This window comes from Mchenga conophoros, linkage group LG16 (genome assembly GCF_057382185.1).
Source record: "Mchenga conophoros isolate Kocher_MC1m ecotype Shallow Benthic linkage group LG16, M_conophoros_male_GT1.1, whole genome shotgun sequence".
Lineage (NCBI taxonomy): Eukaryota > Metazoa > Chordata > Actinopteri > Cichliformes > Cichlidae > Mchenga > Mchenga conophoros.
The window spans coordinates 36,150,577-36,172,094 of NC_140541.1; the positions used below are offsets into that span (position 1 = coordinate 36,150,577).

The 21,518-nt window shown below is 42.8% G+C and overlaps 1 protein-coding gene across 2 annotated transcripts in view; it reads right to left on the minus strand.

Annotated features, from left to right (window-relative positions):
* The window catches only part of adarb1b (adenosine deaminase RNA specific B1b), a 126,479-nt gene that overhangs the window by 34,379 nt on the left and 70,582 nt on the right, over nucleotides 1-21,518 (minus strand). Inside the window, exon 3 of one of the 2 annotated variants that reach the window (XM_085248590.1) lies at nucleotides 15,363-15,396. Coding sequence is in view for 1 of the 2 variants with exons in the window: in XM_085248589.1 (XP_085104715.1) it covers nucleotides 14,206-14,305 (100 nt within the window). In the remaining variant the exon portion in view is untranslated. Of the gene's footprint in view, nucleotides 1-14,205; nucleotides 14,541-15,362; nucleotides 15,397-21,518 lie in introns of those variants that run through there. The other variant, XM_085248589.1, reaches the window with a different exon arrangement.

Here is a 21,518-nt window from a genome sequence, read left to right on the forward strand (position 1 = left end):
TCTTAAAACTATTAGAGTGAAAAGTATGTATAATAAGCAAAGACATTCAAAATTGCTTATCTTACTGACACCATGACAGCAAACACCTTTGTGAGTGCCATCATCTGACAGGCTCTCTGCGGTACTGTTGTTGGAGTGCCAGGACAGGCTGGGTAATGAACCAATACTGAAGCTCAGCTGTGAGAGAAGAAGGAAAGATTGGCACTGCCCTTGCTCGCTCACTCTAGAAGGAGCCCCCGTAGCGTAGCTAATGCAAAGATGCACCGCTCCAATTTGATTTTGGTATGTTACCTTACTAAAGCAACTACAGAGCAGGATGACTTTTTACTAGCTGCGTTACTATAGTTTAGCTGGTATATATTCCAGATGAATTATGTGACTTGTGAGTGTTTGGGTGTGTCACCGTGGCAAAAACAAAGTATTGGAGGTTTCCAGGGTAGTCTGAACCACCACCAAGGCAGTGAGTATTTTTGTAGGTGTCTGTCTGTCAAGTGAGTGTCAAATTCAATTTGATATATAATCATTTAGGCATGTAGGTGTGGTGGTTAGCACTGTTGCTTCATAACAAGAAGGTCACAGCAAGAGTTTGACTACATCATCTGAGCCAGGGCCTTTCTGTTGGGACAGTCCAGAGACATGCAGTCAGTGGAGTTAGCTTAACTGGTGATTCTTATTTTCCCATGAGTGTGACTGGTTGTCTGTCGCTCTATGTTAGCCCTGTGTCAGATTGGTGGATGAGTGGGTGTACCCCACTTTTGTCCTATGGTAGCAAGTTTAGGCTCCGCCCCCCGGGACCCTGATAAGGATAAGTGGAGGAGAATGGATGGCTCACTGTGTTAATAGACCTCTCTGCATTGAATCATACTTGTTGTCCACAGCGTGTCTTTATCCTGTCTTCCTTCTCTCGCCGCAACCGGTCGCAGCAGATGGCCCCGCCCCTCCCTGAGCCTGGTTCTGCTGGAGGTTTCTTCCTGCTAAAAGGGAGTTTTTCCTTCCCACTGTCGCCGAAGCGCTTGCTCGCAGGGGGTCATATGATTGTTGGGTTTTTCTCTGTATGTATTATTGTAGGGTCTACCTTACCTGAATTAAATGTTCAATAATCTTTACAAAAAACCCCTGAAACCACATATACTCAAAATTGAGCCAAATTTTCATGCAAATCTGACCATAATCCTCCTAAAATACAGTCAGAACTAACCAACCCCACAGTAATGACTGTTTACTCAGGATTAAGAAATCACCTCATTGAAGGGCGTTGCTGCTGGTGCGATCCCATCACGAGACGGTCTCTATTCTTTGACATGAACTGAATTGGCAGTACGGCTGCAACTGAAGCTGTTTCCAATGTAAACAAAATATAACATTTCCTTGTTTTTAAAATCGAATTTCACATTAAAGAAAAGCAGCGAATGTCCACATTTGAGAAAGTGGAGCCAATGAAAATTCAGCACCTTTGCTAAATCACACCAGCGTTCACTTTGTGATGAAAACAGTTCCTGCTAATGTTTTATAAATCAGAGAATGGATGTTAAACATGAAGCCTGCTGTTTTTATAAGGTTATTATCTTTACACTGGTAATGCCTCACTGTGAATACAAAAACTAAGCTGAATGCCTGCTGTGCAAATATAATAGACTTTTCTTTCTCCAAAATGTTACAAAAAATGTTTTAGAGACAAAAAACTGATGAAACTAAAATTGGAGAGATGCGAGGTGGAAAAGGGAGAGAATCTACCTTTTATTGTGTTTCAGACTTTAATATCTGACAGTCTGTCATTTATCATTATGAAGTGCTGATAGTGGGAGTGGAGAAAGGTGGAGAAAACAGAGGGAGAGAGTTTCAATATGAATTTTTTATTTGATGGATTTTATGAGGAACTGCATTTCAGAATACAGTCAGAGTGAAGGTTCATGGAGGAGTGAGAGGATTGAAAGAAAGGCCAAGTCAAAAAGGCTAGGCGAGAGATAATGGTATTCCTGCACCCGAACAGCACACAGACTTCTGTTTGCAGCACACTGTAATCTATTCTCCACTACAGCGCGTGCATAAGAAGCTGTAATCCAGAAACAAAGCGCCTCAAATTTTAGCATTCTGCTTGACTCAACAAAGTCGCCCACGCAGTTTCAGTCTTTTGTTTCTTTAAACCTACACATACCGTTTGATTTTTGCCTTTCATACACACACAGTCATTTTTTCTCTGTTTTTCTTTACTGTACGCACACAAACACGCATGCAAAGCTCTGAGACTGGCTGCAGGTGTGGTCATAAATCATCAGAGTGAGCGGCTATGATTCCCCTCAGCACCAGCGAGCAGGGCTGCTGGGCCAGAGAGAAGGCTGCGGTTAAATGGCCGTGCTTGTTTCCTGTGTCCATCAAGGCCAGAAGGACTCACTGTTCAGCCTCTGGGTGCCAACTCACTGCAGAGCGCTGACATCAGTTACGCAGAACCACAAAAACATCTTTTGATCAGCAAATCGACGCTCACGTACAGCCGCAGTCAGATGAGAAGAAAGCATAATTCACTAAGACTAAATTACTGCACAAAGTTTTCAGATGCATTTCAGATTTTCCCTGCTTGTTTAAAATTTCAGCCAAGGTTTAGTCATCCTCATGTGTGCAATGAATAGACAAGTTACAAATTATAATGTAGGCTACAGCTAATATTTGTTCAAACTCTAATAATAAAGTCATTTTGAGCTTGATGTCTCAAAAAAAGTGGAACGGGACCATGTTTACTGCTGTGTACCACCCACGTTTCTTTCGACGACAGTCTGTAAACATCTGGGAACCTACGAGAGCAGCTGCTGGAGGACTCTAGCTGCTTCTGTGTTCTATCGTTCATTTCACGTGCCAAATGTTTTCGGTTGGTGAAAGTTGTTCTGGGCTGCAGGTAGACCAGTTTAGGACTCACACTCAACAAGACATGCTGTTGTAAAAGGTGTAGTATGCGGTTTAACATTGCCTTGGTGAAAAATACAAGGACTTCTGTGAAGAAGATGTTATCTGGATGGGAGCATATGTTGCTCTAAAACCTGTATATAGATTTCAACATCGATGGTGCTTTTCCAGATGTGCCAGCTGCCAGACCCATAGGCACTAATTCACCCTCATACTATCAAAAATTCGGGGGTTTTAAGTGGGCGTTGATAAGTAGCCAGATGGTCCCTCTGTTCTTTAGTCTGGAGGACTCCATGTTTTCCCTCTTCTAATCTTATTTATATTCAGAGGTGCACATAAGTGGTCCGCATGTGCGCATTCGCTGTCAAAATAAAAGACGTGCGCCAGATAAGAAGTTGCAACGCGCGTTTGCGTACATATAAAAGGCAGTGTTTTTGTCCACTAGAGTGGGATTTTCACAGCATATTCTGCACCACATCTCTGTGCGTTCCTCGTTTTGAAGCCAACTCACCTCCTGCAACCACTTTTCTGAGAATACGCGTTTCTTTTGCGGTTCGGACTCCTTCTGACACCAAAGTAACTGCTTAAAGGAGTTTGCTTCTTCGACATCTTTAAGAGTTCTAAACAATTGTCTGTCCTCCTCCAGAAAATCGTATGTACGCAAACACGTGTTGCAACTTCTTATCTGGTGCGCTTCTATTTATTTTTATTTTCAGCGAATGCGCACCTGCGGACCACTTATGTGCAGCCCTGTTTATATTGCACCAAATCACAACAACAGTTGCCTCAAGGCGGGAAGGTAAAGCCCCGACAATAATCCAGAGAAAACAAACAAAACACCAGCGATCATATGATTGTTGATGAGGATTTTTGAGTTCATATGTTTAATAAGTTTACAAAATGTGCTAATTGTTGGCTTGTAAATCTTAAAATCTAAAGCTTCTCTTATAGTTTAGGCTTTTCATTTAGTCACAGATCTTCTTTTTCTCCGACTGTGTTTAACATGACAAATAAGGACATAAACAGTTGTTCAAACCACAGATGTAACGGCACAGAACTGGCACGAGATAAAGTGGAGAATGAGATAGGCACCAACAGCTCCCAACTCCAAGGAAACCAGAAATAAACATCTGCTCGTAATGACTTTATATAGTCTGTTTACAGCTGTGCGGTGGCACACCGTGTTGAGTTTGACACATAATAAAACGAATGCCAGAAAGATTAGAGAGCTGTGCTGCAGTCTGGTACAACAGAATGGTGGGAATTCAAAGCTATCTTGGTAAATCTTAATTAAGAACATATCTGATATGTGCTGTTGTTTTGATACGAAGTAATCAAAGGAACAGGAAAAGTAAATGTAAGCGAACACATTATTTAGCTTCATTGCTAGTCATCTGCTAGAAGGATATCAATTTCCCCGCTGATCATTAAGAGCAACAGTAATCCTCCAAAATGAAACGAGGCTGGAACAGTAATTACTGAAATGACTGAGAAGTGTTTTAGCAATAATCATCAGCTTTATAAGTTGATACAAAAATAATATGTTTCGTTGAATTGATGGATGAAAGTGTAGTAACTGCAAAATCTGTAAATAACCGACAGATTCGTTTAATCTTTTCTTTTTAACTCAAACAGATGAAAACATTTCTAGAGGGCTGCAAAAGTAACATGTGTAAAAAAAAATGGTTTACTTACAATCAGGTGTTCAGTGGACTACAGTGATAGACGTAAATATGAAACATCATCAGGTCTACTCCAGTTACTAGTTTTGATTGCTAAAGCAACTTGTTTGCCGGGGGGAATACTTGGAACAAAGGAAAACAAGAGTGTTGTGGTGGTGGTGTGGAAAATGCAGAGAACCAGAAAAAATAGCAGATCGAACAAGGCTGAGAGTCCAAAATGAGCAATCGAAGACGAGGGGGAGGAAGAGATGAAAAGAAAAAAAGGGGGGGCAAGGATAGGGAAAGAAAGTGGACAGAGACAAATGGCCATGGGAAATGGTCGGTGCAGGCGAGCCTGCCTACGAGACAGCCCTCTCAGCAGCCTTAACACTGACTGATAGGCTCACCAGGCAGCGCCACCGTCCCTATCCATTCCATTTGTGTCTGATTCTCCGGTTATTCTGAAATCACATTTCAAGCCACATCAGGCCGACCCAACTCACCCTCATGTGGTAAAAGGTGCTCGCAGCAAATCTGAGACCGTCAAGTTAAATGTGAAAACAGGTCACAGAATTAGATAAACAGTGAAGATAGCTCGTGGCATTAAATGCAATCCTCTGTTTCCCACATCTTTCCTGATTTGTGGTCATATTTCTATATTCTAAAACATGAGAAAGTTTACAAGATTGTAGCGAGACCAGGTAGAACGTACGAGTTGGAGATGGTGGCATTGGCACACGGACAGCTCAGGTTGGAGACAAAGTTCGAGAAAAGAGGCTGAGATGAGGCTGAGATGGTGCATCCACCAGCAGAGCTGTTGAACATGGAGCTACCAGTAGGGCTGCTCGATTATGGCAAAAATGATAATCACGATTATTTTCACTGAAATTGAGATCACGATTATTTGACGATATTTATTTAACCCTTTAAGACCTACTATAGAACCAAGTCCACCAGAGCTTATATTATTTTTTTATATGCTGTAGTGCCATTTGTGGGAGCATTTCAAGTTGCTATACATCAATACAACTGTTATAGCCCATATTTTAATAATATGTATGCATTAAGTCCATAGTAATTACATAAATTGCAAAAAAGTGCAATAAACTACAAAAAAAATTGAAAATCGCTTTTGTTTTGTTTACATATATTTCTACTTGGAGAAATTTAAGAGGTTTATCCCTCAAAACTTTAAATACAATAAAGTTGCAAAAAATAGTTTACAACAACAGGAAATTTATTTTGAGTGTCTTCATAGTTTTATTTTGGAGATACAGCAATTTTTATATACTGCAGGAAAAACAAAAAACAATCCTATGATGCAAATTTGCAAAGAAAACAGCAGGTGCATCATTTCACTGTGGGAAGTGTTACGAACAGCTGATAGGAACGGCAAAACGTGTTTCTGGAATATTATGTTTTTGTTCCTGCAAGCGCTTTTTATGCAATTTTTGCAAAGCTATATGTGGAAGGAAACCGTGACCGAGGACAAGCTGATGGCATCAGATGTAAGTACAACTCCTCCGGTTTCATATGCAAAACAAATTATTGCGCTAGCTTACACGGTTCAGGTTCTACAGGGATTTAAAAATAGTTACGCAAAACGGAGCGTGCTGCTCTGACCGGCTTTAAAGGGTTAACAATGACTTTAAAAAAATAATATAAAATAGTGTGCAACACCACTGAAGTTTTTTTTTTTAAACTCTCTTTTCAACCAACGGCAGTCACTCTCCAAATAACTTCTGCTTAGCTTTCCGAGCTTCCCTCGGGTCCTCTTAATCAGCGGTCTCCAACCTTTTTTGCGCCACGGACCGGTTTATGCCCAACAATATTTTCACGGACCGGCCTTTAAGGTGTCGCGGATAAATGAGGGAGGGGCTAATAATCGGCTCAGTCATTTTTAATGATCGTTGAAAGCCCAGATCGTAATCGTGATTAAAATTCGATTAATTGAGCAGCCCTAGCTACCAGAGTAGGAAGATTCATAGATGTAGTGAGGGAGGTCATGTGATTGGTCATGATGGCAGCACTGTGGCGACCCCTAAAAGGAGCGGCTCAAATGAGGAGGAGATTCCAAAACAAAGTTTTTCCATTTTGACTCCTTTTTTATAGCTTGAATTTGATAATGTCGCATGTTAACTACCTACAAGATCTAAACTCATATATTATAGTAAACAGGTTCATGAGGTTGAAAACATTTCCACGAATAGATGCAGAAATGAGACTTACAAAATAAATTTAGAGAGGGACAGGAGGAGGAAAGCAGGGATCGTTGTTAACTGTCCAAGTATGCAGTTAGATAAGTGAGTGCTACTGTCGCCATCCCACAATCCCATTACTTTCCCGAATAAGACTTTGGCAGGCTAGTGATTACCTCAAGGAAGAGTGAATGAGGAGGAATCTTAATAGAAACAGGATCGGTTCTCTTTTCCGTACAGCCCCGAGCCTCTCCCGCTTCCTGAGGTGATGTCTCCAGGCACTGACCAGGTAATGCAGCGTAATGGAGTACACGTGTGGGCGCCGGTGGCCTAATGGAGAGGGGTCGCGGGAGAAAGAGGAGTGCCTGTCATCCCGCCTGATTGAAACTGATGGGCCAAGGTAAAGGGGGCACAAGAGTACGGTCACCCAACATGGCCCTGCCTGCCTTATCAGACAGACTTGGACATGAACACACATACATGCACACTTTACTTCAGAGCCCATTATTCAATTTGGCTGTTCTAATGACCAGTGAATTAGGCTGCCAGAAGTGATTTGCCTCCCGAGCCCTGCTGCTGGATGTACATGTTTTCCTCTGCTCTGCATATTAAGAGGCAGGCATTCGGACACTGACGTCCTCTGAGCCTCCAGCGATCGGGGAATTTATGCACCTGGATGAGGATAGTAAAAAAATGGGCTTCATGTTTCCCTCCCAGTTTTTAGACAAGAATCAAATACCCACTTAAAGAATGAGTAATGCTATCTGGAACAACTGACACAACACGAGTACACAACTCTGAGGTTACAGGATCATAAAACTGCTTTGGTCTCATAATAAACAGCATGGAAAAATTAACCTATGGCAGATCATTAGCGCAACAAATCTTTGCCCCGGCATGTTTTGTTATTGCTATTATTACACTGATCATTACTGGATGGATTAACAGCTCCCCGATGAATTACTCGTGATTTTTGGTGGTTATTATTCCATTAACAAGACTGCTTTTAAGTATTTTACAGCGCCCAGCCTGTCTACAGTAAACCATCAAAATTCAACAGCAGTTGATTCTGTAATTATTTCCTCAGTTACATCCTCACATTTCACAGCACGGGTCACAAGCATGGTCACTAACTACTATCACTGTATGTGGGGTTTTTTTTCTTTCAAAAAACTTAAATTACTGATCTTAGTTCCCACATGAAATTTGGATTTTTAATAAGTCCGAGTGAATCTTTACACACCCACCTAACAGTATAATAATAAAACAACATAATGTTGAGATGGGCCTGTTTACCTTTAGCTGTTCAGCTAAGGCTTCACTCACACAGCCCTACAGACCGCTCAGTGACCCACTGACAACCACCCTGACTGGTTGCTGAGTGACTGTTGGAGGTTGCTGGCTGTCAGTGCTGGACCACAAACCTCCTTGTGACTGCTTTGATTGTTGATGTCTGCAGACAAGTCGCCGTCTCCAAAGCAAACTGCAGACAAGTTTTTTGGGGCAGCACCGTACCCCTTTTTGCGATCACCAGCATCCTTCAGCAACCACTCCCAATCAGTCTGGGACTACAGTACTCTGTGGTTGTCTGCCCTCTAAACCTGTATCTGCTTATGATCGCTGATTATCATCGTCAATATCCTCCATGTTATATTTAAAGATTTACCATAATTTGCTTTCTCTTCGTGCTACGAGTCACAGTGAAACTCTGCAGTGTGCCCGTCTCTTCTAAGCAGCACCACAGTGAAAGCAAAAGTGTAGGAAGCTGCATCGACGCAGCCCCGTCGCTCTTAGAGTGCGTGGTATGGTGGGTACGTTACCCAAGCGCAGCAGTAAATCCCCCCCACCCACCCATCCCCAGCGGGCTGGTTGCCAGCTCTAAACAACTTTTTTGGCAGCAACTCTGGAAGCCAAAGTCCGCCAAAGACACAATAACCGTAAATACCATCATATGGACTCATTGCACACAGTGCTTTTATAGATGGAGTGGTCACCGTGGTAACACATCATGCTCACACCACCTAGATACTTTCAGTTTGCTTCGTATGTGCACTGGGTGAAAAACTGTGCTGTCAGTCTTTTATAGATTCCTTAGGTCCAGGTATCAGGTTTCATATTAATAAAACTTCTCTACTTTTGCTTTCTTCCATCTTTTCAAGGTTGTTGGGTGGCTGCCTCTCCTCTTTTCACTAGGAGCTGTAAAATCTATTTGACAGCTCTGATTTATGACACAGCATAGGTACCGAGCGCCTGTGGGGAAGGGAGTGTATGTTTGAGTGTGTCTGGAAGTGTGCGAAGGCGTGGGCGTGTGAGCATGCCCGGCACACAGGACCACCACTGCTGTGCTCAATGCTCAAGCACCCAACAGAGCACACAGGTAGGAGGGGACTCACACGCAGACACAAACGCCCGTGTCTATCTGCTGTATGTCAGAGTTTCTACACTGACATCAAGTGTTGATAACATAGATGAAAATTAAACGACTGCCGAAACGGCTAAAATGATTTAAAAAGTTTCTGTGGACAAAGCTCGACAAAAACCAACAACTAAGGCAAGAAAAGTTTTAACAGGAGTTCAAGAACATCCTACAGAGCAGTAAGAACTCACCGGTGGTTCCTTTTTCTTCGCAGCTGTTTACTTCTGAAATTTATCACTTGTTTTCCCTGCTCCAGCCTCTCCATCTCACCCCTCGCACAAGCCTCTCCTCCGTCCTTCTGCTCTCCTCGCCTGGACGCCCAGAGCGCTCAAACCTAACACCGTTTGTCACATTCAAGGCCGGGTTAGGGGATCCTGGAGAGAGCGGTGAATGTGTTTGTGTGTTTATATGAGGATGAGGAGGTCTGGAAATAAATGCAGATTTCTCCTGTCATCTAGCAGTTGAATTTTTACACCGCATGCTCGGTATAGTCAAGCAGGGAGGTAGCACTGACGGACACTCGGGAGAGGACGAGGTTGTAAACCTCTGCTGAATGAAAAAGGTCCTGACAGGTGACAAAGGGAGGGAGAACGTGTTTATACATCCCTAAGAGGATGAGAGAGGTGGGAGGAAAGAGAATGGGGGAGGACAGATGTACAGTCCAAGGCCCTTTACACAAAGCAATATGAACTGCGATGGAGCGCTACATGTGGTACAAATCTAATGTTTAAAATTAAGCACAGCGCGTATTGCTGGCAAAGATTTCCATATAACACATTTGTTGGCAAAATCGCATTTTCATCACTACGTCTTGTTCCATTACCTCAAAAGAAATTCCTCTACACCTATGACATGGAAGCAGCAGAATAACCAGCTGCAAAAGCAACATTTCACTATCCATATCATTTAAATGAAAGGCGAAGCTGAATCTATACTAATGGAGTTTTTCTGGGAGGTGATGAAGGGAGCCGACGCAAATCCGTGCATGCATCTCTGGGGCTGTGAAGTGTCTCTGCGCCTGTTAAACACACCTCGGCGTCTTGTGCAGGCGCACTACAATGTCATGCCGTTACAGTCATTAGTAGCATGCTAATCAAAGCTAATTACACTGAGACAGGCAGACACAACTCATTTCTTATCGTGACAGAGTGCTGCTGTGTTTGTGGCGCTAAATGAGGCACCGCTCATAATCAACAGTTTCTTTTTATTGTTAGGTAAATGGATGCGATCGCGTTTCCTATCTGAATTCCTCTGCCACCGTTGTCAAATGTTAATCAGTTTGTCGGAGGTTTTTCGCAGGTTGTAAATCAATTCTTTTGTGTGCACACGCAGCTTAGATGAATCTAAAAGGAAATCATTAAGAACGCACGCTTAGTATTTGGATAGTGACTTTTATAAATGGCAGTGAGAGTTACTCATTTTAAAACAAGTAGTGGGAAAATTAAAAGAGATGATGCCGGTAAATGACGGTATAAAAAGCAGGAGAAGAATGTCTTCGTGCAGAGGACGTAAGGTTATCTAAGAGGAAACGAGTGGCGTTGCAGGCAAAGTCTCTTCCACTGCGATGGATAGCAGGCGTCAGGCAGTGCAGAACCCCCCCTCTGCCCCCCTATTCAAGTTGCAAAAGCTCATTTTGGAGATTTTGCTGGCACGGCAGAAAAAGGCCTCTGTTCCCCATTTTCCATATTTCATATACGGCCCATTGGAAAGCATCGTCTGCGAGTGTCATGGCTTGGCACATTTATGAGAGATGCATTGAAGAACTTATCACTTGGAAGATATGCTTAAGTTCAGCATTTTGAAAGTCACTGTGCACTGTATTCACTTACAAAGCAAAGGGACATCTACATGGTGAGTAGTAATGCTATAGGTAAATATGAGCTCTACGGTGTGCGTCTCCAGCTGCTGCTTGCCGCGAAAAATAACCAAGAAATACAACACATCAATACGATATAAAGAACAAATGTGTTCTGCAGATTTATTTCTACCGCAGACATTTTGAGTTGCGACTGTGGAAAAAATCACAGGTGTGTCTGTTAACATTCATTAAAGTCCTCTCGCTACAGAATTACCAGAATCAGCTGAAATGCCTGTAATTCACACCCACCAGCACTCCGGGCTCATTACTGACTTATTACCTATAGTCTGATCACACATCCAAACTGAGCCTTCATTTGATCTCAGCTTCACACCTGTAAAGTTTCCTGACAGCATCGACACATTTATTGAAAATAAAAAATAAGAATAAAATGACTGAAGATAAAGAACGCCTGCTAACATACTGAGCACCGACTGTCTATGTTTTTTAGCTTAAAGAGAGCTTCCCCACTTAGTTGATGTTGTCAACAATAAAGATCTGAAAACACAAATTTCTGCATATTATTTTAAGGTTTCATTAAATCAGTTTATAGAATCAGACTAAACTATTCCTGACCCCACAGCAAAGCAGTTATTAGAGAGCTTAATCTCAACTAGGCACTGCTACATACCTGCAACTGCACATATTTCAGCAGATGCACCAATGCAGCCAGCGTTCACGTCACACAATAAATGTAAGCACTTAAACTGGATGCAGACCTTACTTATACATTGTAATATTATTGTGTTTTATGCAATACTGTCTACAAATTCCAGTAGAAAACGACACCGGGCGTCATTAGAGCACAAATTCAATTCAATTTCTTTTCTTCTCAACAAAAAAAAAGTAGATAGCACCGTGTGCTGAATGCAAGTCGAACCTTTAGAGCGACAGAAGCAGAACGTACGTTTGAAACCGAGCTACAGGAGGATCATTAAGAGGCAACAATAGACAACCATGAAGGGGTTTTCTGTCATTTAGACTAAAAAGACTTTTCTCAGTGTGTGCAGACTTTGCACGATAAACACTTTACTTCAGTCTTCAATGAGCTTTGTTGCACTTGTGGGGGAAAATTACAGGTTTATCCATCTTATTATGTGGCTGAGTCCAGAGAGCTCATGTAAATCCCTACACTCACTCAGTCACAAACTGAAAGGACTTGTATAAGACCTCCTCAGCAGGGCATTTCTTTTTACATTTGTTACAGATAAATAACAAAACTGGCTCAGTTATATTCAACAGTTTCAGCCGTCTGTCACACTTACATGCTTTACACTGACAGTGGCGCAGAGCCAGCGTTAAGGTCAAACGCCATCAAGTTCCTCTGTGACGAGTCCAAAAGTCTGCTGTGAAAAGGTTTGAGGGTGTAAAAAACCGCCGCACAAGAAGTAGACACGAACTGTGTAATGACAGCTGAGGAGTCAGTGCATGTAGGTGTGGTGGGGGCGCGTTTTAAACTGTGTTTGCTGTTGAAATGAATGTTTAACGACAGTCTCCTGTTACACTTTTTCTCCAAATAAAAAAATGCATTTTTACCAAAACTGGGGATTTAGACGTGATATTTCCTTCAGAGCTGGAGTGTCAGTGTGGGTTAGTGTCACAGACACGTGTGCACTCATGCGGCTGACCCTAATCGGTGCTTGCATTGACAGAAGGAAGCCTTCGTGTGGAAGACAATGATCTACTTAAAACGGACGCTCCACTTCATGGAGGTGCTCTGACGATTCGGCCCTCGCTGTCGGGGAAACCGAGCAGTGAGGTTTGCTTGAATCGCTGTCAGATGATTGTCGCCAGTGAGCCTATAAGCTCATCTCGGCTAGCATTAGCCGCTAACCCGTGGGACACTCTGAGGAACTCAAGAACTAAGCAACTTATCGGGAGGCTTCCAGTTCAGGGCATTAGAGCTGACTAAGAGCAAGCAGGGCAACACTGGCCCAAAGTTCTGCTTAGTCGTCGCTTTCCTCAGTCTGGTGTAAAAAAGTGCCACTTTCATTTCCGTGGTGATAAGGGAGAGCGAAAGGCGGGAAACAGACCTGTGTAATACTGATGGACGGAGTCACTGTGCGCGAGCGGGGCCCGAGTGTGCAAATCGGAGGCTAAAAATGCAGCATCAGCAGTGGTGGATTTACTCTGGATGAATGAACTTGACTCGGTGAGGGGAGCAGGGCGGGGGTGCGAAGGGCGGTGGGTGTCAAAGCAAGTGGCTGAGACATGGCTAATACTGCCAGTGAGCTGTGGCCACCTAAGTAATTACTACCTTTGCTGTTAGGCTAATCCCCAGAGCAGAGCAGCAAACTCAGGGGAGAAAAGCTTCGGAGCCTCCGGGGCTCCCGTCACTCGACTTCAATTACACAGAGACGCGGACCTGTCTCACCCAGAGAGAGGGAGCGGGGGAGGATGAGATACAGGGCAGGGAAGAAGCCGCCTATCTGCTTCAAATGCATTTAAATAATTCCTCAGAAACGTTCGGTGAACTACGCAGGGAGGACAAACTCCAATTTCAGATTCAGATTACGCTAAGAAAAAAAAGAATAAATAATAAACAAGAGGACAGTCACATTATACAACAACAGAAGAACGATTTCTAATGCGCTCTCTATAAATGCTGCTCTCTCCTGTATGTTCATAAAAAGGTAAACACTGAAAACAATAAAAAGAAGGATTTGAATTGAGCAGGATTGGTTTTACTGTTCAGGTATACGTGTGAAATTTCTTCCATGCTGACTAACACTTTGTGCAAGCATATAGTGCAAAAATATTTAAAGAAATGTAAAGGTTTGGTTTGTGACATAACACAAAAATGAGAGGAACAGTCACTGCTCTAAAAACACATTTGAAATCTAATCACGCATCGAGTTTCGTCGGAGCAGGTGAGTTAATAAGGCGTGCTTGATTTTAAAAATTCAACTCCGGAGAAACAGTTTAAGCTTAAATTAAACACAAATGCACGGAAACAGAAACAAAGAAAAACTACATTCTGCACACTGACTGTTTGCAACCGAGAAAGAAGAAGGGATTTCACAGCACTCTGGTGATGTTACTAATTTAAAATTTGACAGAAAAGTGAGAGTAAATGATTTATTACATCAAGTGAATAATGTTTCTCTTCCTGCTGATCTACATAAGCCAGCTCAGCATCAGTCTCAGTCTGGGAACTTCCACTCTGTGGGTTACCTTTGCGTTCGGAGCGTTTCTTGCGCCTCCTCTTGAACCTGCGTCGGATCAGGCAGTAATAGGAGCCCAGACTCTGTGCGCCGTTGGTGAGCAGGGCCATGACTTGGTGCACACTACTAGAAATTCCACTAAACGGCTGCCTAACTCTGGCTGAGCGCTTCGTTAAAACTGGAGCAAATTAAACTTGAACTCACACACGTGGTCTACCTGCCCTTCAACCTTCGCCCTCGTCCGCTTCACAAGCCGTGCACCGCTGTTTTCAAGCTACTGACATGAAGAACGCTCAACTCCACACACCTGCAGCGTTTCTTTGTTTCTACTTTAGTCCTTCCCTCATATCCAAACTCCCTCTCTCTCCATCCCTCCCTCCCTTTCCTCCTCGCTGCTTCTCTCCTCTGTTGACTCCATGTCTGCCCTATCAGTAGTCAGAGAGGGGAGGCGATGGAGTGGAGGAGGAGGGGACAAGCTGAGGAGAGAGACTCATGTTTTCATATGGATAAGAATTAACACACAGACCAAAGGCAAACTCTCTACCTGTGTAATCCCAGCTCAAAGTAACTGACACATCCTACAAGCGACGCCAATGTCATCCACCGACTTCCTCCACCCGCTTACCAGTTCATCATACCGTAGCTTTCTGTGCTGTGTGAGTGTAATAAGAGTCTATGTTTAACTATATTCCCTCTGCAGTGAAAGTAAGAGTGTCGGCTCAATGCATCTCCAGTACATCCTCTCACGTTTCTCTCACACACTCAAACACACACAACACACTCAAACATATGACATTAAAATAAGCTCATATAAAAAAGTTACAACTGCAATATTAAAATCATCCGTTACTTGTCATCATACCCAACTGTCTCCTTCTTTAAGATTTATATTTTTTGTATTCCCCAATAACGAGCAAGCTCACCACTTGAGAGGGTGAGAACTTAGAAAGAAGTACTCTGCCTCCCTCTAGTGGCCATCTCGTGTAATTGCAGTTTTGCTGGGCCCAAACCACTTTTTTAAGCCACAGAAAATCAAACAACACTTATGATGGGAGCGCAAAGTTATGTTAGCTTTGTTGACAAATGTAATACAATTCTATCCTGGGTACAAACTCAGTATAGAGACAGACAAAGAAAGGAAGGAAGGGAAACGGCAAAAACACTTACCTGTGGCTGCCGTGCAGTCTGTGACCGGTAAAATCTGCAGGAGAGACAGAGAACACTTTACTAAACGACAGCGCTGACCAAGAAGTGTCTGCCAAAGCTCTTTTAGAGACGCAGTGCAACCAAGTTAGTGGCAGACAACAAGGAAATATGCACATGCTGGACTCATTCTTTCAAATTAGCCGTTTCCACATCAGCTCATCTTTCCCCACATTGTTCCAAAGAATTCCTGGATGGTTACCTAGAGCCACTCTTTGGATGGAACATGGGCTTAGGTGCCTGATCCCATTCATTTAGCTAAAAAACACAATTTTGTCAGTCGCTGGACTGTTTCAAGGCTTCCTGATATTTTATTTGGCAAAAACTACGCCCTTATAAGGAAATGTGATCCCTGTAATTGGTACACAGATCACTTATCTTAGACTGCAGGAACGGTAAGTGGTCAGCTGCGTGGTTTTTTAATATGTTTCTTAAACGGCTGGAGGAGAAAAATCATACTGGTGAAACCAAATAATCTACAAAGCTTAAACCCGCTGATCTCACATGCCAATGTAAAAATGTAAAGACTGACTGCATGAAAACGTCTGAGTGGGTAATCAGATAAGGCAGATCCTGTTAGCATTATTCATTCACTATTATAAAGGGATAAATAAGCCAAGCACAATAAAGCCTGATCACGTCAATGCTCCAGACAACCTGCTAAATCTGTCAGCCATTAAATTGGCTGCTAATGCCTACAGATAAATGTGGAACGGCATGTGTGTTCTTGATGCTGTTGTCAGTTTTTTTGAATAATTAATAACTACCTCGTGTGATTGTTTATTAACTGGAACGTTAATAAACAATCACCCCATTTTCACCCCTTCAATATGTTAATATTTTCTATTAACAGCTTTTATTTTCTTTGGTATGCATGCGTACAAGTGCTTATTAATGCAAATATCTAATCAGCCAATTACACACCAGCAACTTTTCAGTACATAGACACTGTCAACACGTCCTGATGAGGAGATATTTCTCCTGACTGTTTCAAGCAGATAAGAAGTCAACTGTAGCTAAAATAACCACTCATTACAGCAAGTATGCAGAACAGCATCTCTTAACCTTGAGGCTGATGGCCTACAGCAGACCACACTGGAAACCACTCCTGCCTTGTGTCAACAGTTCAGGCTGCTGCTGCTGGTCCTCTTATTATCAACTAAACATCATCTACATGCCACAGCCTACCTGAGTGTTGTTGCTGACCATGTTCATTCCTTTATAACAAGATAAAAAAAAACCCTCCCCCATGGAGGCTTCCAGCTGGATGTCACGTGTCACAAAGCTCAAATCATCTCAAGTTCACTGTATTCAAATGTCCTCCACAGTCACCAGATGTTGGGCAAATAGAGCACCTTTGATATATGGTGGCATGAGAGAGCCACATTGTGGATGTGCAGCCAACAAATCTGCAGCAGCTGTGTGATACTGTCATGACAATGTGGAAAGAAATCTGAGGAATGTGACCAGGACCTTTTTGAATCTATGACACAGAGAATGAATCCAGTTCTGACTGCAAAAGGGGGCCTGAGCCAGTACAAGGAAGGTGCACTTAATGAAGAGTCCAGTTTAATATAAAGTATATAACGGTAAGGCAAAAATTATAAGAAAAAATGTAATGTCATACATGTAATGATATAATGCGATATGTAATGTGTAATGATGGGAGGTACAATGTGATATTAGAGTCCAAAAGGTACTGGATGTGTGAGGCTAAGCTCTGAGAGCGTTGTAGACAATTCAGGGTTTTTTTTGTTCTGTTCAAAAAAACAAACAAACAAACAAACAAACAAACAAAACCCAGCAAATCTCTGACATCACTCTATCCAATATATCTGTGAATGGCTAATATCAGCTACTAGTAAAGGCCAACTGAAAGGCTCCATCTGAAACACTGCTACATGACCTACACTGCTCTATGAGTGCTGGGTCATCACAGACAAGGATTAAAAAAAGACATCGCAATTAAGCTTTAGCTTTGGTATATTATTGCTCTATGATGTCCACCAAACTAAAAATGACTAAACAAAAAATGGAGAGAAATATACACGTAACAGGTGAAGGAGGGTGAATGGAAAAAACAATCGATACAGAGAAAACCCAGTGAGTGAGTACATAAAGCAAAGGAGGCCAGAGGGAGAGAGAAAAGGTGAGGAGACAAGAGAAACCCGCCCGTATAAAACATAAAATGAAAATGTAATCCCAAAGTAAGCTCTTTTAACATGGGAGGCTGATTACAGCAGGTGAGACTCTTGTGTCACGGCTCAATATAAAAGCTTAAAACTGATTTATCACTTTTGGCCAGCAGTGGTTTGCTGTGTCATAGCAGGAAGGCAGCTCGCCTCTCCATGACCCCGGGTACAAAAAAAGGGTTAATAATATGGATGGGTGGATGAGTAGATGGATGGATAGATGGATGAATGAATGAGTAGATGGATGGGTGAATGAATGGAACAATGAGCAGATGGATGGATGGATGGATGAGTGGATGGATGAATGGATGGATGGACAAAGGAGTAGATGGATGGATGGATGGACAAATGGATGGATGGATACATGAGTGGATGGATGAAAGGCAGGTAATGACATGCTAACAAACAACAAAGCAGAAATGTGGGGCAAAGAGGCCTGCACAAGAAAAACGGTGAACGTAAATATACTCCAGACGCAATTTCATTCATGCTTCTGTGTACAAGCCAAGCATAACTCCAGCTGGCCAAGTTTCACCACGACAGGCCGGCTACGTGACTGTTTTCTGTTTGCTTTGTTTTTTTGAACGGGAGACCAGTCAGTCCGCTTCCTTCAGTGTTTTCTGTTTACAGCGACTGTGCAAAGAGCTGCAGACAGGCCAGAAGAGACTGCGTGCACGCTCCGCAGAGGCACATGTTGTTCCACAGCAGAGACTTCAACCTCCGCTCTCTCTCTCTATTTCTTGGCATTTGGAGCACATACTGAATGGACAAGGGGAAAGAGGCTGTGGTTAGGCAGCCAGTACTTTGCGGTTGAATTTAAAGGCATTCCAAACTCAAATAACAGCCGAACTCCTGGTGGCCTTCGCTGTGGTTTGACGGAGAAACACGATCATTGACAAAAACAACCTCTTAAACAGTTTTACAGGGACAAAATCCAGGCTACTGTGGTGAACCCATCTGTTGGTTCATGCGTGCACTCACAGAACACTACAAAGCACAAAGCTCTAAAAATAAACTCAATGGGAACCTTTTTTTACGTTTTGTTTTCCCCAAGTCATTCTGAAGCTGTTCATCTAAACGTAAGAGACAGTTCCAGGGATGTAGAGTTCAGTATGAGTCTAGCTGCTTTACTAACTAGCCAACTTGTCCTATTATTAATTTAATTATTCCATAATTAGTCACAACAATGATGCTGAAAAAGATCTACACTGTGCAGTGCAATCTAACCGAACACCCACTAAGATGGACATCTCAAAAAGCGGTCAAATGGTATGTCAACACACTACATTTACACTGTACGCTCATTGGCATTCATCAGCATGCCTCATTAAAACCTGGAACCAAACCAAAAGCCATCGAGCTAACAAGCTAGTTCAAAGCAAAAGGAAACCAATGAGCTACCCGACTGATCAACATCCGGAGAAAAACAGAAAACACAAACCTCCGAGTGCGGCCCTCAGATGCTGATGAGTTATCTAGAAAAGCTGTGCTTGTTTTTTTTCTTCACTCTCTGTTTGAAAACCTAAAGTTTGCCAATGTTTTTTATCTTTTTGCACTGAAGCAGTCATCTTACGTCAGTGTGGAGAACCAAGTGAAAACCTAACGCAGAGATTAAAGCGTGTTCTGCGGCGCTTGAATACCTGAATGTGAAGTCAGATGAAAAATGTCCAGGCAGAAGGAGCGCAGCTTCATTGCCTTGTGAGGAAGTCACGCTCCTAAAAGTAACACTCCCTAAACCTCATCTTGTGAACAGTTTGGTAAGAAGGAGAGAGAGAAGGAGAGATGGTGTGTGAGATTTGTAGTAGACTGACGAGGTGGGGGTGGGGGGTTTCAGAGGACGTCCTCTTACTGGAGCCCTTTGATCAATAGAGTCGGGGGCAGAAGGTGCATGGAGAATAACACGGGCGGTTCAATAGGCTTGACAGGGACAATAATTAAGTCTGAGAGGTTCAGCGTGGGGGAAAAAGGTTTATGAAAGAGAAACAGAAAATCAGTCGACCGCGTGTGATATGAGGAGTGCGTGACTGTAAACCTCAACTCTCAGTCTTCAGCCAAAAATTAGGTCAATGGCTCAGTAACCGCTGGCCACACACACACACACACACGCACACACACACACACACACACACACACACGCACGCACGCACGCACACACACACACACACACACACACACACACACACACACACACACACACACAGTCTAGCCAGGGTCCTGATAAGCCATTAAGCAGCTACCCCTCCTGCTGACCTACCTTTTCTTGCTACTACACACACACACACACACACACACACACACACACACACACACACACATTTTAATTAATGCATTTAATTGAATGCGTGTGTCGTATTGAGATTGATTGCGCGCCTGCCTGTAAAAAATTCATGGGAGATAAAAGCTGGATCACCATGTGCAGTTTTCTCCACGATGACAGCCTGGAAATGTTTTTGCTTTTCTTATTTGCCCAGCAGAGGGCAGCACTGTGACATGAATGTTATTATGATGCTGTATGTACACAGGGAACATGTACAGAGGGAATCATTGATTTTCTTTCTTTTATCTTTGCTTTGATGAGCATGCTGGGTGTAAAATCACCTCACGGTTTCTGCTTGCACATAAAGGAAACTCAAATCTCTTAATCAATGAGGCCGCCTCTCTTACACCAGCACCTGTCCCAGGTGTCGGTGCGTGGAAGAAGAAGAAGAACAACTTGAGTTTAAAAAGCACAAGCTGGAGCAGAAGGTGCTGACTAAGACAACACAAATGACACATGCGCAGGGCGACTGCCAGCACTTTAAAAAAGTCGCACAGACACGAAGCCAGCAGCCTGCCCACATGCTAAATGCAGTGAACTTATGTGGGAACATTTTTAACATTTTTTGGTGAAAACTCTGCAAAACTTGTTTTTTTAGTTTTTTTTTTTTTTTTAAATCAGTGTGACTCCAAAAATGTTGCACAGCTCTGAGTTCCTGTCCTCTGTATTCAGATCGATGTTGTGAGCGCTGTTCTAGGGGGAGGATTCTGTGATGCTCAACAGAAGACGCCTCAGGAGAGCACATGCCAGGCCTGTAAACACTCAGCCAGAATTCACAATGCAAGAAGATAAAGTGCTATACGTGTATATTTGGCAGCGTGGGTCTTCAAGCATGGCTTGTTATTGTTTATCAGCTTTTTTTTACATGAAAAAAAGATAAATTTCAAGGACTAGAATTCATATTAATATTACAATGTGATGTATTTTGGCCACCACAGAGACTGAGTAGTCCATCAAACAGCTGCTAGCACGAGAAGGCTGTGATGGATCATATAACTGAGTTTACACTCGATACTCCTACACTGTGACCAGGTTCTATGTAAAACTACAGTACTGGCAGCATAATAAAGCTTACAGTACAGCTGCTGTAATCATAACAGTTTTTACTGTGACTTGTTTCCACAGCATGTCTTCCTCCCCTCACCCTCAGCCGGTCATGACTGATGGCTGCCCCTCCCTGAGTCTGGTTCTGCTGGAGGTTTCTTCCTGTTAAAAAGGAGTTTTTCCTTCCCACTGTCACCAAGTACTCACTAGAGGGTTGTTGGGGTTTTCTCTGCATTGCTGTAGTGTCTTCACCTTGCAATTTGACACTATATAAATACAATTTAGGTAAAAATAAAGTATACTTGAAATATATAACACATCATGTGTTTTGTTGTCATTTTACTGTTCTTACTGTAATCTCTACCACAGTTTATAACTGCAAAAATGCACCGGAGTCCTGCAGAGTCATTAACACCACATCTCATGCTGAACAGGTACTTAATCTGCACGAACCCACCCGTGCACCCCGAATTCAGCTTTTTGTCCTTCCAAAACAATAGCAGGATGTTGGCTTTTGTTTCCACCACTTCTTCCACCGTGTGAATACGGGGAATGCTCCTGCGCTCT